This window comes from Aristolochia californica, unplaced genomic scaffold, assembly GCF_029961685.1.
Source record: "Aristolochia californica isolate CCGP_79_NKW_82.1479 unplaced genomic scaffold, dmAriCali1.0.hap1 SCAF_3, whole genome shotgun sequence".
NCBI lineage: Eukaryota > Viridiplantae > Streptophyta > Magnoliopsida > Piperales > Aristolochiaceae > Aristolochia > Aristolochia californica.
In genome coordinates this window covers 5,536,509-5,551,514 of record NW_027181992.1, presented here as the reverse complement: position 1 = coordinate 5,551,514, position 15,006 = coordinate 5,536,509, and the positions used below count along the sequence as shown (strand labels likewise).

The following is a 15,006-nucleotide window of genomic DNA, read 5'->3' as shown; positions in this document are numbered from 1 at the left end:
GGGTTATCATGGTACTTGCCTGCATGCAACAACCAGTGTCTTTCCACCATTTGGTGTCCATTCAAGCACTTTAACGCCTCTCTGGGATTCACTTGTCAAAATGCAAGGATCCTTGACTTCTGTTCATAGTTAATTTGATGTTTTTAGTATACATGTAAAATGTAACAAAACGATATGGTGTTAAAATCCTTGGTCTCACTACAAGAAAACAATGACAGGGAAAAAAACACATAAATGATTGACCTGAATCCTCATAATCACGTATAGTTACTTAATTTGGACCAGATATGAATGCTAAGATGTGCTTATGATGGTGCCAATTGACTCCTTGAAGATTCATCTCAGTCAACAAACTCGTCTATAGGTGTAAATAGAAGAGAAATACATGTTTTGATCAATAAACTAGAAAAATTAATTCAACATGTTCCAATCATCTTTCCTACTTGGAAGAAATTGAGTGATAGAGTTCTCATACTTCAAAAAAAAAGTTAATGACAAAAATGGATAGTTAAAAATTTCAGTTGACTGATAAAAAAATAAATGGTATAAGTCTTTCACAATTGACAACTTGCATCTTTTGAGAGCATTTTCTAGTCGATTGGATACTTTATTTCTTTAATCTTGTAATTGGGTTTTTTTGTGGCTCTTCCCTAAGGAATCTTATATATCTTCCTCATTTTAATAAGATATTATCATAATTGTGTACAAAAGAAAAAAAAACTCAGTCATAACATATAATTTCTACAAAATACCATTATGGAGTCAACTCTTCTGAAGACCCTGTACACCTGGATCAAAAAACAGTCTGGAATAGCCATTTCACTCACAAGTGCCAGTATGAACACAAAGGCACATTTATGACATTTGTGTGAAAGAAGATGATTATACAGTGTTGAAGAACCGGTATGAAATAGTCTTACATGACTTTCACAGCAAAAAGTCTCACATAACCAAAATCAATATGGAGGAATCTACGAGGAGTCTCATGGGGAAGATGTCACACAGAAGAGTCTCAGTTAAACGTGTTTTAGTTATGTTAGTCTTCTAGTGTTCAAAAATTCAATTGTTCTTGGGTATAACTAGGACATATGTAGTTTAATTGTAATTTGATTATACTTATTTCTTCTATTATAGATAGAGGCTTATTGCACTTAGTTAGAATCAAGTGAGTTATTCTCTCTTCTCTAGAAATTCAATATATGGAGGCTAAGGTGAATCTCATCAAGAACAAGTCTCAAAGAATTCAAAGAAAAAAAAGGAAAAATTGTCTCCTACTTGAACCACATGAAGGAGAACTATTTTTTCAAAAGATTCTTGTTTTAGTTTCCTATTTCAGGTTACTTCTTACATATCATTTTATTTTAAACGTGATGTTTGAGTGTAATTAGGTGATTGGGAAGTTAAATTAGATTGTTATTAGGAACTCAATTATATAAATAAACTTTGTCTTGAGTGGAGAAGACAAACACATTCTCTCTTTCCCTCTGTTATCTCTACCTCCCGTTTCCTCTCCTCCTCTCCTTCCACCTGCAACCTCTCCTCTCTCTTGCATGCTTCCGCTTTAAATTCACATGGTACTAAAGTAGCGATGATCCTGGATGGAAAACAAGATAAAGAAGAAGAAGAAAGAGAAGAAGAAAAAGGAGGAAAAGATAAGTTCTTTATCATGAGTGTCTTTCATTTTAAGTTTTTTAGTGCCTCCTATTGTCTTATGTTTATAGTCAATGTTTGTGTTTCTTTGCTTCAAATCAAATATGTAAGTTAGTTTCTCTCTTGGACAACAGGAAGAGAATTGCAGTTATTTCTATATTTCAATTATTTCTTGGTTTCCTAGTTTCTCTTCTATGTTTCCTAGACTTAACATGCCTTCTCCCTTTTATCAAATTTTAGTTTCGTGATGTTAAGGCCACTTTCCAATCTTCTCTTTATAATTTACAAGTTTGAGATGTTCTTGAGAAGTTTCTTTGTATCATGAGTTTCCTATTTTCTTTGTAAGTTTGGTTATGCTTTTGCTGCTATAGGTTGCTTGGTTATTGCACTTGTTGTGTGAGTTGCTCCTTGCTTTGCTCCTTGATAGAAGATTGCTTCATCTTCTTTCCTACAACTAGCTATTGATACATGGCTTGTGTTCTAATTGGTCTGATCTTGTCTACTAATGCTTCTTGATCATGCTCGTGATGTTAAGTTTCCTAGTTAGGCAAAAATCAAAATTTTCCTTTGTGGCCTTCCTTGGTGTCAAAAACTGGTCACTTTTGTTTTCCACTAGTGCACACCCATGGTAGGCTGAATAGTCTAAGTCCACATGTTTCATGGAAGAGCCATCATCCAAGTTTATGTTCAAGGATAGGCTTTGAAAACTCTGGCTGCATTCCTTTGAAGGCCGATGTCTCTGAACTTTTCTTTGATTTTGGGGTCCTAGTGTTTGGAGTCTTGTTGAGTGACTAGGAGTAATGTTTCTTCTTCTCATATTAATTTTGCACAAGTTAGGTGTTATGGATCCCTAGTTTGAAGGGAAGTAGATTGAGGAGTACAGAGGAATGAGGTGTTGGGAGGAGTTTCACTAGTTGTGGTAGTTTTTATTAGAGTTAGTCACCAGTGTCAAACTATCAAAGAATATCAGGAGAATGGAAGATGAAGAATTTGTAGCCAAAAGGCATTGAATACAATGGAAGATTAAAGATTGCAGGCAAAGAAATGTTTCTTTACAAGCTAAAGTTACCAACTTCAACTTGAGGGACCATCAAAGAATTGGTTTTATCGAGCCTAATGTGAAGCTTATGAAGAACAAGTTTCACAAGTGGAAGAAACTCAAAGAAGAAAAGGGAAAGTTGTCTCATACTTGAAGCACGTGAAAAAGAACTATTTTGGTAAAAGATTCTAGTTTTAGTTTTTTTATTTAATTTACTTCTTACATGTCATTTTGTTTAAAAAGTTATGCTTGGGTGTAATTGGGGGATGAGGTTAGATAAGATTGTAATTAGGAAACCAATTATATAAATAAAGAGGAACAAGGAGCTAAAGAAGAGATGGAGGAGAGGAAGAGGAGAGCCATCTGTACTACCGATAGAGTGGCCTTCTTTTTTGGAAAACTTACCGATTATATATCGAGTTTTTAAAGAACTCTGGTCTCTGATGTGCAAAAGGATAGCCTTTTAGGTAATTAATGAATTATAATAAAGGTGTTAGGTGTTAAACTTAGTTTAATACTAGGGTATAATCTAATCTAATTTGTTAAGTAAATCACCTAAGGTTCACATCGAACCCACAAATTGGGCACATTCCTTTTACAAATCAAAGAGAGAACAAATACATGCTTAGAGGACAAACTACCGATTTCAATAAATAAAGCACGTAATTCCATGAGTGTAGACAAACCCAATTTAGTCAACATTTAGGAGCACTAAAATGCCTAGTGCAAATTTTGAGACAAAAAGTATTTGTAAAGCTTTTGCAAGTTTCAACTTTTGGATGTTCATTCTGTTTGACACATTGCACCTTGGAGGTATTTTAAAGAGCTTAAAAACACACCTGTGTTTTTTCTTACCAATGGAGGCCAAAGTCCCTCCGACATAGACACAAGGCTCCTTGCTGTCCAGAAAACAGGCTAAGAGTAAGTCCCTTGAAAAGTCGAGGTAACTTGAAGTATGCTCGAGTTGACTCGTGAGTCGTGATGAACCCGAAAGCAGTTCCAACTCGACCCAAATCTAGAGGTCACTCAGGTGCCCTGTGAAGTTACCTCTCCTCAGAGATGCATGCATGCATAATTGTTATCACATTATGTCTAACAACAACAACAGGAATCACCGAGAAGCCAGTGACCCACTACTGAGAACAGCCTAGATGGGTCGTAATCAGACTCACCATGTTTCATGAAAATCTTCTACATTTGTAGTTCCGCTCCAGGTACTTCTGTAATGAGGGCGGCTTCCACCGTACTTTGATCATTTATTCAATGGATGGTATAAAAATTTGAAGCCTAGAGGGGCTTCCACCAAAAGAAAAGCTCGTCCTCGGGATGCTACGGAGGCAGCCACAGACTCTCCATTGACCATACCCCAGTAAACGTCTTTACCTGCCGTACGTGAGATGACTTCCGGTACTGCCATTAGATAAAAGCGACTACAAATCAAAAAAACTAATCCGGACTTAACATAAATCTTTTTCATGGATTACCGAGAAAACACCAACCCCACTTCCAGAAACCACAGAAAGAATAAGAATAGTGACAACATAACTGTAAAACAAATATTATACATAGTATGTTACAGAAGGGAATTAAAATTAAAATGTGCCATACGTTTCCTAAATAAAAATGAGATAAATATAATCAAATATTGATTTGTCCTCAAGCATGGTAACAAAAAGGAAAACTAGTGACAAAAGACAAGATAAGAGATGTACCAGACAAATTTGTAACCAAACGTGTTTACAGTAGCCCTCCGGATACCCTTCTTATGAGCCTTTAACATTTCAAGAAGCTCAAAACAGATCCTCATCCATTCCCTTGCTGGTCTTTGAATTTGCTCAAGACATCTGTCATTGACATTGCATGGAATATTTGAACTTAAGTCTCCATATATCATTTAATGGTAGGCTGCAAGAATTTTACAGAGAAGATGAACTGTTACGAAGAGAAGTACATACCCAAAGGAAGATAACCCCATGGTTTGAGCAGCCAAAACCAAAGAGCAGTCTGTCAAGTCAGTAGTAGTCTCCAGAGAAAGGAAGGTGTTATTAGTTCCAGTGCCTCTTCAATCTCTTTCTCCAAGTGGTATTTACTTCCAAACTTGAAGTTTATCTATCAAATCCATTCCAATGTCTGATCCGCTTGGCGTTCTTAAGTATTTCCATTACTTTCACTTTCAGGTCACTCACTCTGGCAGCCCATGCATCCAGTTTAGATTTTTTTTTTTTCAAATAAATCAATTAGTATCCCTTAAGATGAATGAACAAACACAAATTAAATTCTTGAGCTACATCAACCAAGTGAAGCCTTTACTCCCCCAAATCAAACAAATCCTCATACATATATCCATTAAGTTCAATTCCCTTTTTTGCCAATAATGCTTGTAGCTTAGTGGCAACATGCCCTACAGCATTCTCCACACCAGTTTTGTGAAAACCATGGAGCAGTGCCCTGTAGGTAGCATTATTTGGCACCAGCCCTTGTTCAGTCATCATATTTACCAACTTCCAAGCATCTCTTATCTTTCCTTCCCCACAAAACCCATTTATAAGAATGTTATATAATATCACATCAGGAACCAAACCAGCCTCTAACATCTTATGAAATAGAGCTTCTGCCTTCTCCATTTGCTGAGTTTTGCGATAGGCATTAAGTAAAGCACTACATACGACTAGATCAGGGCTCATACCATTTTCATTCATGTGGCACCATATAAGATATGCATCCCCAAAATTTCCCTCCTTGGAACCTGATTCAATCATGTTTGTAAATGTGAATTTGTCAGGACAAAGATCCCTCCTAACTAATTCATCCATAATTTGCCAGGCTTCCTTTGAAAATCCCCACTTAAGAAGCCCATGTGTTAGAATGTTATATGTAGTAATATCTGGATTGCAATTACCTCTTTCCATCTGATTAAGCCATTTGAAAGCTTTAAGCAGAAGACCCTTTTTACAATATCCATCAATTATCACGTTGTAAATGATAACATCTGGTTTGACATTCTCTTTTTTCACCATATTCAAGATATACTCTGCTTGACTAAAATCACCCCCTTTACAGTAGCAATCAATCAACAAACTGTATGTGACAACAGTAGGTTTAATACCCCTTCTTAACATTTCTCCAAACAACTTAAGAGCTTGACCTTTGTCAGAAACTTTACAATAGCCACCGATCATAGTTGTATAATTATGACAATCTAGAGAAATGCCTGACTCCAACATCTTGGCTAGCAACTTAGTGGCTTCTACCATGTCACCATCCGTACATAACTTTGAAATAAAGCAATTATACACAAAGTTGTCAGGGTGACAACCTGACACCTCCAGGATATCCATTGCTTCCGTTAATTTTCCTAATTTACATAAATGATCTACAAGAGAAGTTATTGACACCAAATCAGGATGCATGCCCAGTTGGATTATTTTGAAAAAAAGAGAAGTGGCCTCTTTCAAAAGGCTCTTTTTGCACAGAGCCTTGATTAACATTGTGTAAGAAACAATATCTGCTTCACAACCATACTTCTTCATTTCAAAAAGTAATTTAGATGCACAAGTCACGTTTCCTTCTACACAGTATTCATGAATAAACAAACCGATGATAAAAGTTGTTTCACTTTTATGAATATGCATTTCCTCAAACACATCCCATGCTAATTCCATCTGATTTGATTTTAATAATGCCTTAAGAAGATATTTATAGACCACAATTGAAGGGAAGACTTTGAGAAGTTTCATCCAATTAAGAAACTTGAGAGCCAAATCTACCATATTTTCCTTTACACAAGAGTTAACCAAGATACTATACATGATCTCCAAGACCTGCCTATCCTCACAAGTTTGATGGATAGTCCTAAATATTAGGTAATGCCAGTTACTATCCCCACTATTAATTCTAACAAGGTAGTGAAGAATTTTCATCGCAATGTGGTTAAGATTCCCGATAACTGCAATCCGCACCATTGTACACATTGAGAAAACCCCGTGCCTTGATCCACTGGACTTCTCTGACCAGTTAAAGAAGTAAAAAACCAGTATGGCATTGGAACTTTCACTGAACAGATCATTCAGCATTCGTGACACATTTAAATCATCAAGTTCAACCACAATACCATCTGAAAAATTAATTTTCCATCCTCGATTGAAAAGAATAGACATTATCTTTTTGGTAGCATTTTCTTCTTTTTTCCAGCTTTCCGGCCTTGAGAAATCCTTTTTGTCAATATCACCCCGTTTCTTTCCATTAGCCAGTCGGAATTTTTCAAATGAACCACAAAGGTCCGCAAAAGTTGAAAAACCATCCCCAGATACTTGCAAACATGGAGCCACCAAATTCCTTTTTAAGACAAGGAAGTTCAATATTTTTTCACATTTCAATCCCCTGTCATGAATATAGAAAGATGAGAAAAGTCTCATCAAAGAATTCATTTGGCATTGCTCTATTATAGAGCACTTCTCCAATGTACTTCCTGGAAAAGTATAGAGTTTCTTAAAAGCTATTTTTTAATTAAAAACTTGTTTGAGCAACATAAATAAGAGCTATTTTTTAGCTTAATTAATACTGGAATTTATATTAAAGAAACAACATCATATTCATATTCATCTTGAAAAAAAAAATAAAGACACAAAAGATAGATTTTGTGATTAATTGCTGCTCCTCTCAGTAGAATTTAACAAAACATGAGACAAAGCTAGGCTACAAAAACGTACAGGTCATCATGGAAAATAAAAATATTGATACATTCTTCTTTCTTTCTTTTTTTTTTTTTTTTTTTGAAAGATGCTAATCAGGGTAACAATAGAACGAGATATAAATTAGATAGAATCCAGATTCAGCAAAATCAGTTCAAAATAAAAATAGAAGTAGATGGTCTTAATAAAATTTCAGATGTAGTAGTGAGAAGCATAAGGTAAAACTCCAATTCTCATAATATGCAAGTAATCTAAACAGGATGGAAACAATTGTAAAGTTTCATGTCCCCCCAAGAAAAGACAACCAAATCGAATAACAAACATAGGTTCAGAATAGGACTCATGTTCTGAAATTAAAGCAGCAGTTTTCCATTGTATTGGTCACATTACTATTTTAACATTTAGTTCATAGAGCACCCACCATACTTAAAAACTAAAATGTAAATGATTAAACAGATAAAAAAATAAATCTTTGAAATGAAAAGTCATGCATATTACTATTTTTTTTAAATGAGATGTGTAGGCTGAATTAAAAGCATGCATATTACTATTTAAACATTTCTTCTATGATAAAAGAGTCTTTGAATCTTTTCCAAGCCTCTTATGATGAAATACTCATCAACCATTAACTACTAATGTCTTCTTTTTCTTGCATAAGTATCCACTTTTTCTTTTGTACAAGATTTTAAAGGAAAAGGCCTTTCCCCTTTACACAAATTGATATTCACTCCTTGTTCTCCACTAGTTACTGCATGTATCTTTGGTCATTGCAGCATCTCTTGTGACTTCTGTGTGCATGTGTCTGTATGTCTCTGAGAGAGAGAGAGAGAGACAGTGGAAGAACCACGTGAATCAGCGTGATAAAATAAGTGGAAGAACCACGTGAATGAGTGAGATAAAATAACTAAAGAATAAGAATCAAAATAGTGAAGAGACAGACAGGTTTCTGGCTTGTTTGTTGTCTAAAGCTTCATTAAAGTTTTGTTTTGAGGGACAAAAACAAATTAGAGTTACCTATTCTAGAAGGAGTAAACAGAAGGATGATTAGAGGGTGATTAATGGGTCAGGGGTATTTTGGGAATTTGACAATGTTAAGTGGTTTTGAGAGGGAATTTGGAGAGGAAGCATCGCGTCGTTTAGTATTCAGAGGAGTGTGGCTCAGGGAGAGTACTAGTCTCTCGAATACCAGGGTTATCGGTGACTATTTCCGGCAAGTTCTATATCAATTTCGACAGTTTTCTTTTTCTTGCGTTGGTTGTATTCGCATAAGGATTGGAATCTATTGGAGGTATTCTCGTTTGATTTCGGCAAGGAAGGAAAGGTTCGTCGTTCTTTCTTTCGTTTGTTTTGCTTAAAAATCTTTATTCCTGTTTTGGGTGATTAATGGGTCAGGGGTATTTTGGGAATTTGACAATGTTAAGTGGTTTTGAGAGGGAATTTGGAGAGGAAGCATCGCGTCGTTTAGTATTCAGAGGAGTGTGGCTCAGGGAGAGTACTAGTCTCTCGAATACCAGGGTTATCGGTGACTATTTCCGGCAAGTTCTATATCAATTTCGACAGTTTTCTTTTTCTTGCGTTGGTTGTATTCGCATAAGGATTGGAATCTATTGGAGGTATTCTCGTTTGATTTCGGCAAGGAAGGAAAGGTTCGTCGTTCTTTCTTTCGTTTGTTTTGCTTAAAAATCTTTATTCCTGTTTTGGGTATATCACCAATCTACTGTAATCATTTTTCAAGAAAATCAACCTTCCCCATACAAATCTCAGACCCCAACATTTGGTTCACTGAACACCAGCAAATCCTCCACACAGAGTCAAATCCCCAACTTGGATGTCAAAGTTTAGTTTCTGTTCCTTTCTTGGTAAGGTTAGAAATGGAGACAATTATTTCCTTCGTGGTTCTTCTCTCTCTGTGGATGAAGTCTTGCCAGAACCCAAGGCAAAAATCTCATCAAACAAGACCAGAATTTCCCTATGATTTCCTTGCTCAATACAACTTCCCAGCAGTGAAAAGACCAATGATGTTGTTCAGTTTCAGTACATCCCATCTGTTTTTCATCAAACACACTTCCTAAAACAAAGGACCTCATTCATTATATTATATTAAGTTTACATAGTTAGTTCTCATAAAAGCTTTCTGAACAAGTATGCCCATGGTTTCTACCTTTTATCTGAAAGACTCCTTAAGAGAATTGAAGAGAATGGTTTGTGTGGTCCTCATGGAAGGTCAGTTCTCCAATATGTTGCCTTTCCTTTCCTTTGTAAATTATGATTAGTCTTTAGCAACAAGGGAGGAATTGAGTCATCTGATGTTGGGGGAATCTTTCGGTGCTATCCTCTTCTAGGCCGTACTACTCTTAGGCTATTTTTTTCATGAAAAAAGGAATATTTCTCAAAGGCTTTCATTACTGGGAACAATGCATATAATCCTAAGCAGCAAGCTATTTGAATCCTTTCAGTATTGAAAATTGGCTTAACAGAGCCTTGGAAAATGGTATGTATCTTAACTCAACTCAAGCCATTCTCTCTTTACTCAACAACTTGGCATAGCAACATATTATTCATAAAATTTCTATCTGCTAGCTCAACAAAAGTATCTTCAAGTCATTTTTTTGACATTCTCTTGTACTACAAGATGCAAAATATTGAAAGCTAGGGCTTTTCCAGAATCTAGGGTTGTCTTTTTTGTTATATTTATTGGATTGCGACTGTTTTAAGTTCATGTGTTGTATAATATTATTTCTGGGATAACTAATATATGAATATACTTCTTGTATCAAAGCTGTATTAAGATAATAAAAATAATAAAATCATATCCCTAACTTGATCAGATAAACATGTAACCAACCTTAAACTCTGATACGTTTTACCCGATACAACATAGGTTACCAGCAACATTGGTAACAATGAGTAGACCTCCTTCCAACTAATACGGGCTAATTACTAGTTAAGACAACAAGAAGGTACCTGTGAGTTCTGAATTGTGATAAACTTCTTCTTAAGCAAAAAATAGATAATATTAGTTATTTTCTTAGTGATTCTAATGATCAGAGAAGGTTGAAGGTTTAAAAATGGATGAACTTGAACATTCTAATAGTCAAGGGGACGTGAGGCCAGGTCCAAGATGTCAATCAGTAAGATCAGGACAATTCGTTTATGATTCACATATAGCTGAGAAGGAAGACAAATATTCGTTTAGTTCTTACTGCATGTTAAAGAGTTTGTTTTTCCTTCTTTTTAACAACAAACCAATTTTCCCTTTACCCAGAGTTATCCAATTCATCAGAAGCACATAAAATACAACTGTGACGCTCCAGAAGCAATGAAAGAATGAGAAATACAGGGTATTCTGACAAAATGAAACATTAACTCATCTCAATGCCAATAAGTCATTTCGAGAACATAAGAATTTACTTTGCTTAGAAACGTTAGACGCTAGCAGTGGAAAAAATTTGTAAACACTAAGAAATTCAAACAGAAGTACTACCTACATCTGGCGGGAGACCTTAGCAAATTCGTAGAGGGAAAGACGAACGATGTGTGTCACAGTAAAGTGAAGCAAGAGGAGCTAACCAAATACAGATGAAGGCGAGTAGCCAAATGTCCTTAAAGGACAACAAAGTCGAATTAGGGAGCTCTAGAGGAAACTTAACACGCTTATACCTGAAACTAGTTGAAGTCGTTTGTACATGAAGACAAGTTCTCGTCTGAACAGAGAGCGCCGTTCGCAGGCTTCCTTCTTTGAAATCCATCGTCCTCTTCTTTTATGCTCTTGGTTACAAATGAGTAGGAGCTTCATGGAATCTTAGGGCCTATTATGCGCCTCTAGGTCAAGTGAAAGTGAATTAGATTACACTGTCATGCATTAGAACAGACACCGGGCACCAATTCAAGTGGATGAACCTGGATGCGTTAGTGCACACACCAAGCACCGGTTCAAGTGGATGACTCGCCCATGACTAAAGTGGGTGAATCAGGATTCCCATCGAAATCCTGGTTCATCCACTGGAACGCGCATCTTGGCTTGCGAAGGTGGATCTCGCTCTCCGCTCTCATCTTGATGCTCTCGCTCTCCCATTTCCCTCTCCTTCTTCCTCATTATTAATTCGGTTCATTATCAAACAATTTTTTTATAATTAATTAAACTAATTAATTTTAAATTTGGGGAAATATATTATCAATTTATACTACGTAAAAATCCATCTTATGTTATTAATAAAATATTTTATTTATTATATTCATTATTTTTCTTACTATAATAAATTAGTAATTTAAGAGTGGTAATTAAAATATTGTTAAAGTCAGCATTTGATCAAGTATGTTTGTTTAATTATTGAATTTTTTATAATTAACTAAACTAATGATTTTTAATTTTGTGGAAATATATTATTAATTTATACTAAGTAAAAATCTATTTTATGTTATTAATAAAATATTACACTTATTTATTTATTATATCCACTTTTTTATTACTATATTAAATTAATGATTTAAGAGTGTTAATTAAAATATTTTTAAAGTAATTAATTGATCAATTATTTTTATTTAATTATTCTATTTTTATCATTAATTAAAATAATGATTTCTAATTTTTTGGAAATATATTATTCATTTATAATATGTACAAATCTATCTTATGTTATTAATAAAACATTTTATTTATTTATTATTTTAATTCTTTTTATTATTATATTAAATTAGTGATTTAAAAGTGGAAATTAAAATATTGTTAAAGTAAGCAATTGATCAAATATTTTTGTTTAATTATTCTAATTTTTATCATTAATTAAACTAATAATTTTTAATTTTGTGAAAATATATTATTAATTTATTTATTATATTCAATATTGTTATTTTTTTACTTTTTATTTATCTATTTTTATAATTAATTAGTGCACCAGTTAATTGTCACATGTAATTATTGTATTAATTTAGATTAAACTGCAATCTATCTTAATTTATTAATAGAATATCTTATTTACTTAATTAATATATTTTAATATTATATTAAATTACTTATTAGATAGTAACCATGTTTGTTTAGGTTAATTATCTGTTTAGGTATATTATACAAAATAACTCGTTCTATTGTTTAGACTAGATTTTTCATTTTGGGCACTAATACAGGAAAATGTTTTCCAGTACAGTTGACATCTACCACACTAACACCAACAAGTGATTCACTTTCACATTCACTTTTACTTTCACTTACACTAGGTAATTGCACTAACCCCCCTATCTTCATCTTCATTTGCATTATTATCTTGACAATGCTCTCCACCAGAATCATCACTTGAATTTGGAGGAATTGAGAATATCAACAAACATACAAAAAGCCAAGCTCAATAGTTTTTTTACAACATTCTATCAATTCATCCGCCGTTGAACAAATAAAAGATTTAAGTGACTTTGTTGAGTACTCTTTATTACTTTTACTTGATAGTCCATTTCCTAGAATACAATTATTGCAAAGAAAAGGAAAAACGCAAGAAAAAAACACAAAATGTTTTCTAGCACACGATTTTAAAAGCCATGAAAATGAGAAATTAAAACAAAAATTCACTTGTAGCTGCTTTCCCATCTCTTCCCCTCTCTCCCATAATCCCCAACAAACTTATGCAGAAAGAGGAGAAAAAGAAAAAATAGAAAAGAAAAACAGTAGTGTTCTTTAGCAAAAATTTAAATGAAAACTAGACATCCTCTTCACCTTCTTTTCTCCACTTTAATTTGATTCCACCGAGGAGAAAATGTCTCTTCAAACACTTTGAGCAACAGTGTTTTATATGGGGAAAACCAAGAGCGAAGTACACAGAAGGCAAAAAAAACTGCAGATATCAAAGTTGAGGCCTAAAAAACAGCTGATAAGCTAGTCGGAGAAAATCCAGAGAAAGAGCAGAATCAACAAAATTTTACAGATTGGAACGGGTGTTGAACAGGCAATTTGTACAAATCCAATGAAGGATAGAACACTCGGTGGAATCAAATCTGCCGATAATCTCACCCACCAGTTAAAAAATACAGCACAATTTTATTTCTGAAATGCAGTGAATACAGAAGAAAGAGATCATTCAAATCCAAATACCATTAGGTGCAAGGTCAGAATCTAAATCTACGCATCCCAATTCATAAAAAAGAAAAAAGAAAATAGTAAAAACAAACCACATCTCAACAACACAAAATCGAACGAAAGAAGAAGATTTCGAAACCAAGAAGAACGATGTCAGCCTCATACCTTCGATTTGCAGGAAGAAGGGTTTTACTCTAATGTCTTCCGAATCGAGCGGGAGCAGGAAACAGTGCTGCTCGCGGAAGGTCTTCCGTGTCAAGAATCGCTGGGGACGGCGAGAGAGAGAGGACAAGAGGTTGCAGAGGGACGCGTCTTCTTTCGAACGACGAGCTAATTGAACGAATGAAAATGAATTTAGGGTTTATTCACTCGTCGAATACGTTTTTTTTTGGCATTTACCGAGTGAAATTAAAATACATCTCATCTACCGTAAAACCAGGAAAGTTTTATTTTCCGAAAAACTGTTTATATTGAAAATGGATATCAAACTTTATACAAGTATTTACAAGTTCCTACAATCACGCATTTTTAATGAATTATTTTTTTTTATCTTTTACTGTTCTTGTAAAAACAATACTAGTTTTATCTATTTGTACTCCGTCAGATTGTTCTGATTCAAGATCTGGACAACCAGATTATGGAGATAAAAAAAAAAAAAATTTTAAAAAATAGTTTTGGATGACTTAATCATATGCCCATTTTCGTTTTTATCTTCGGAACATGGATTCGTACAGCAACAGTTCTGATGAAAAACTTGAGTGAAGTTAATATTAAAAGAGTACTTCAAACCATTTGAGTCTTTTTAAGAGCTACGAATAAAAGACAGCCGAAATTCAAGAATTTTTTTTTTTTTTTCACGTTCACTTGTATTCGCCCTTAAGTGAAGCTACCGAAGAAGTACGGCGAGCATAGACCGGGGGAAAAGAGCCAGCGAGCTATCTCACTAAAACCTTCCTAAAACCTCTAGGTGCAGAACAAGACGGCTAAAAAAAAAAATATGCAGACGAAAACTAAGACGATCCTGTGGCTAGACATGCCCGGTGTAACAAGCAAATAAAGTGTTAAAATATTAAAATACAGATAAAAAACATATAATTGAGGGCTCCAATTAGAATTATAGAACCGATTGTACCTGTTAGTTGAACAAATAAAAAATGGTAAAAAACAGATTAACCAGGCCAAGCTAACTGCTTCAACGAGTGAACACAACTCAATCACACCATCGCACGGGGAGGGGGAAAGTTCCCTGAGCCAATAAGAAGAACATTAGGGTAGCAAACCCCCTTCCACCCTTTTGCCACGAGGGGAAGAGTCTTAACCCCCCTTGCTAGAGTTGGGTAGGGGTGGCATCAAGTCGAACCCGAACTTGCCTATGTTTGAACCGAATTTGATTTAAATATTTCGAATTCGAGTTCAAGCCGACCTTAGCCTCGAGCCTAAACTTATAATCGAGTTTGAGCCTAATAATTTTAACCAACTTCAAGCTTGAGCTTTAGCCAAGTTCGAGCTTAACCTACATTTAAGACTATATATAAAATATATATCAAATAAATTATACATAA

General features: G+C 34.6%; 1 protein-coding gene across 1 annotated transcript; it reads right to left on the bottom strand.

The window, feature by feature from the left end:
* Nucleotides 1–3,335: 3,335 nt before the first annotated feature.
* Nucleotides 3,336–13,757, bottom strand: LOC137958998 (pentatricopeptide repeat-containing protein At2g19280-like). Its single transcript, XM_068806248.1, has 4 exons — nt 13,610–13,757; nt 4,645–7,157; nt 4,402–4,533; nt 3,336–4,099 (listed from the first exon to the last, which is right to left on the bottom strand). The coding sequence occupies exon 2, from the start codon at nt 7,114–7,116 to the stop codon at nt 4,996–4,998; it is 2,121 nt and encodes a 706-aa protein (XP_068662349.1). The 5' UTR covers nt 7,117–7,157; nt 13,610–13,757; the 3' UTR covers nt 3,336–4,099; nt 4,402–4,533; nt 4,645–4,995.
* Between the last annotated feature and the right edge of the window lie 1,249 nt (nt 13,758–15,006).

Coding starts and splice junctions, on each gene's coding strand:
- LOC137958998 (XM_068806248.1), bottom strand. CDS start 7,116: ATGAATTCTTTGATGAGACTTTTCTCATCTTTCTATATTCATGACAGG.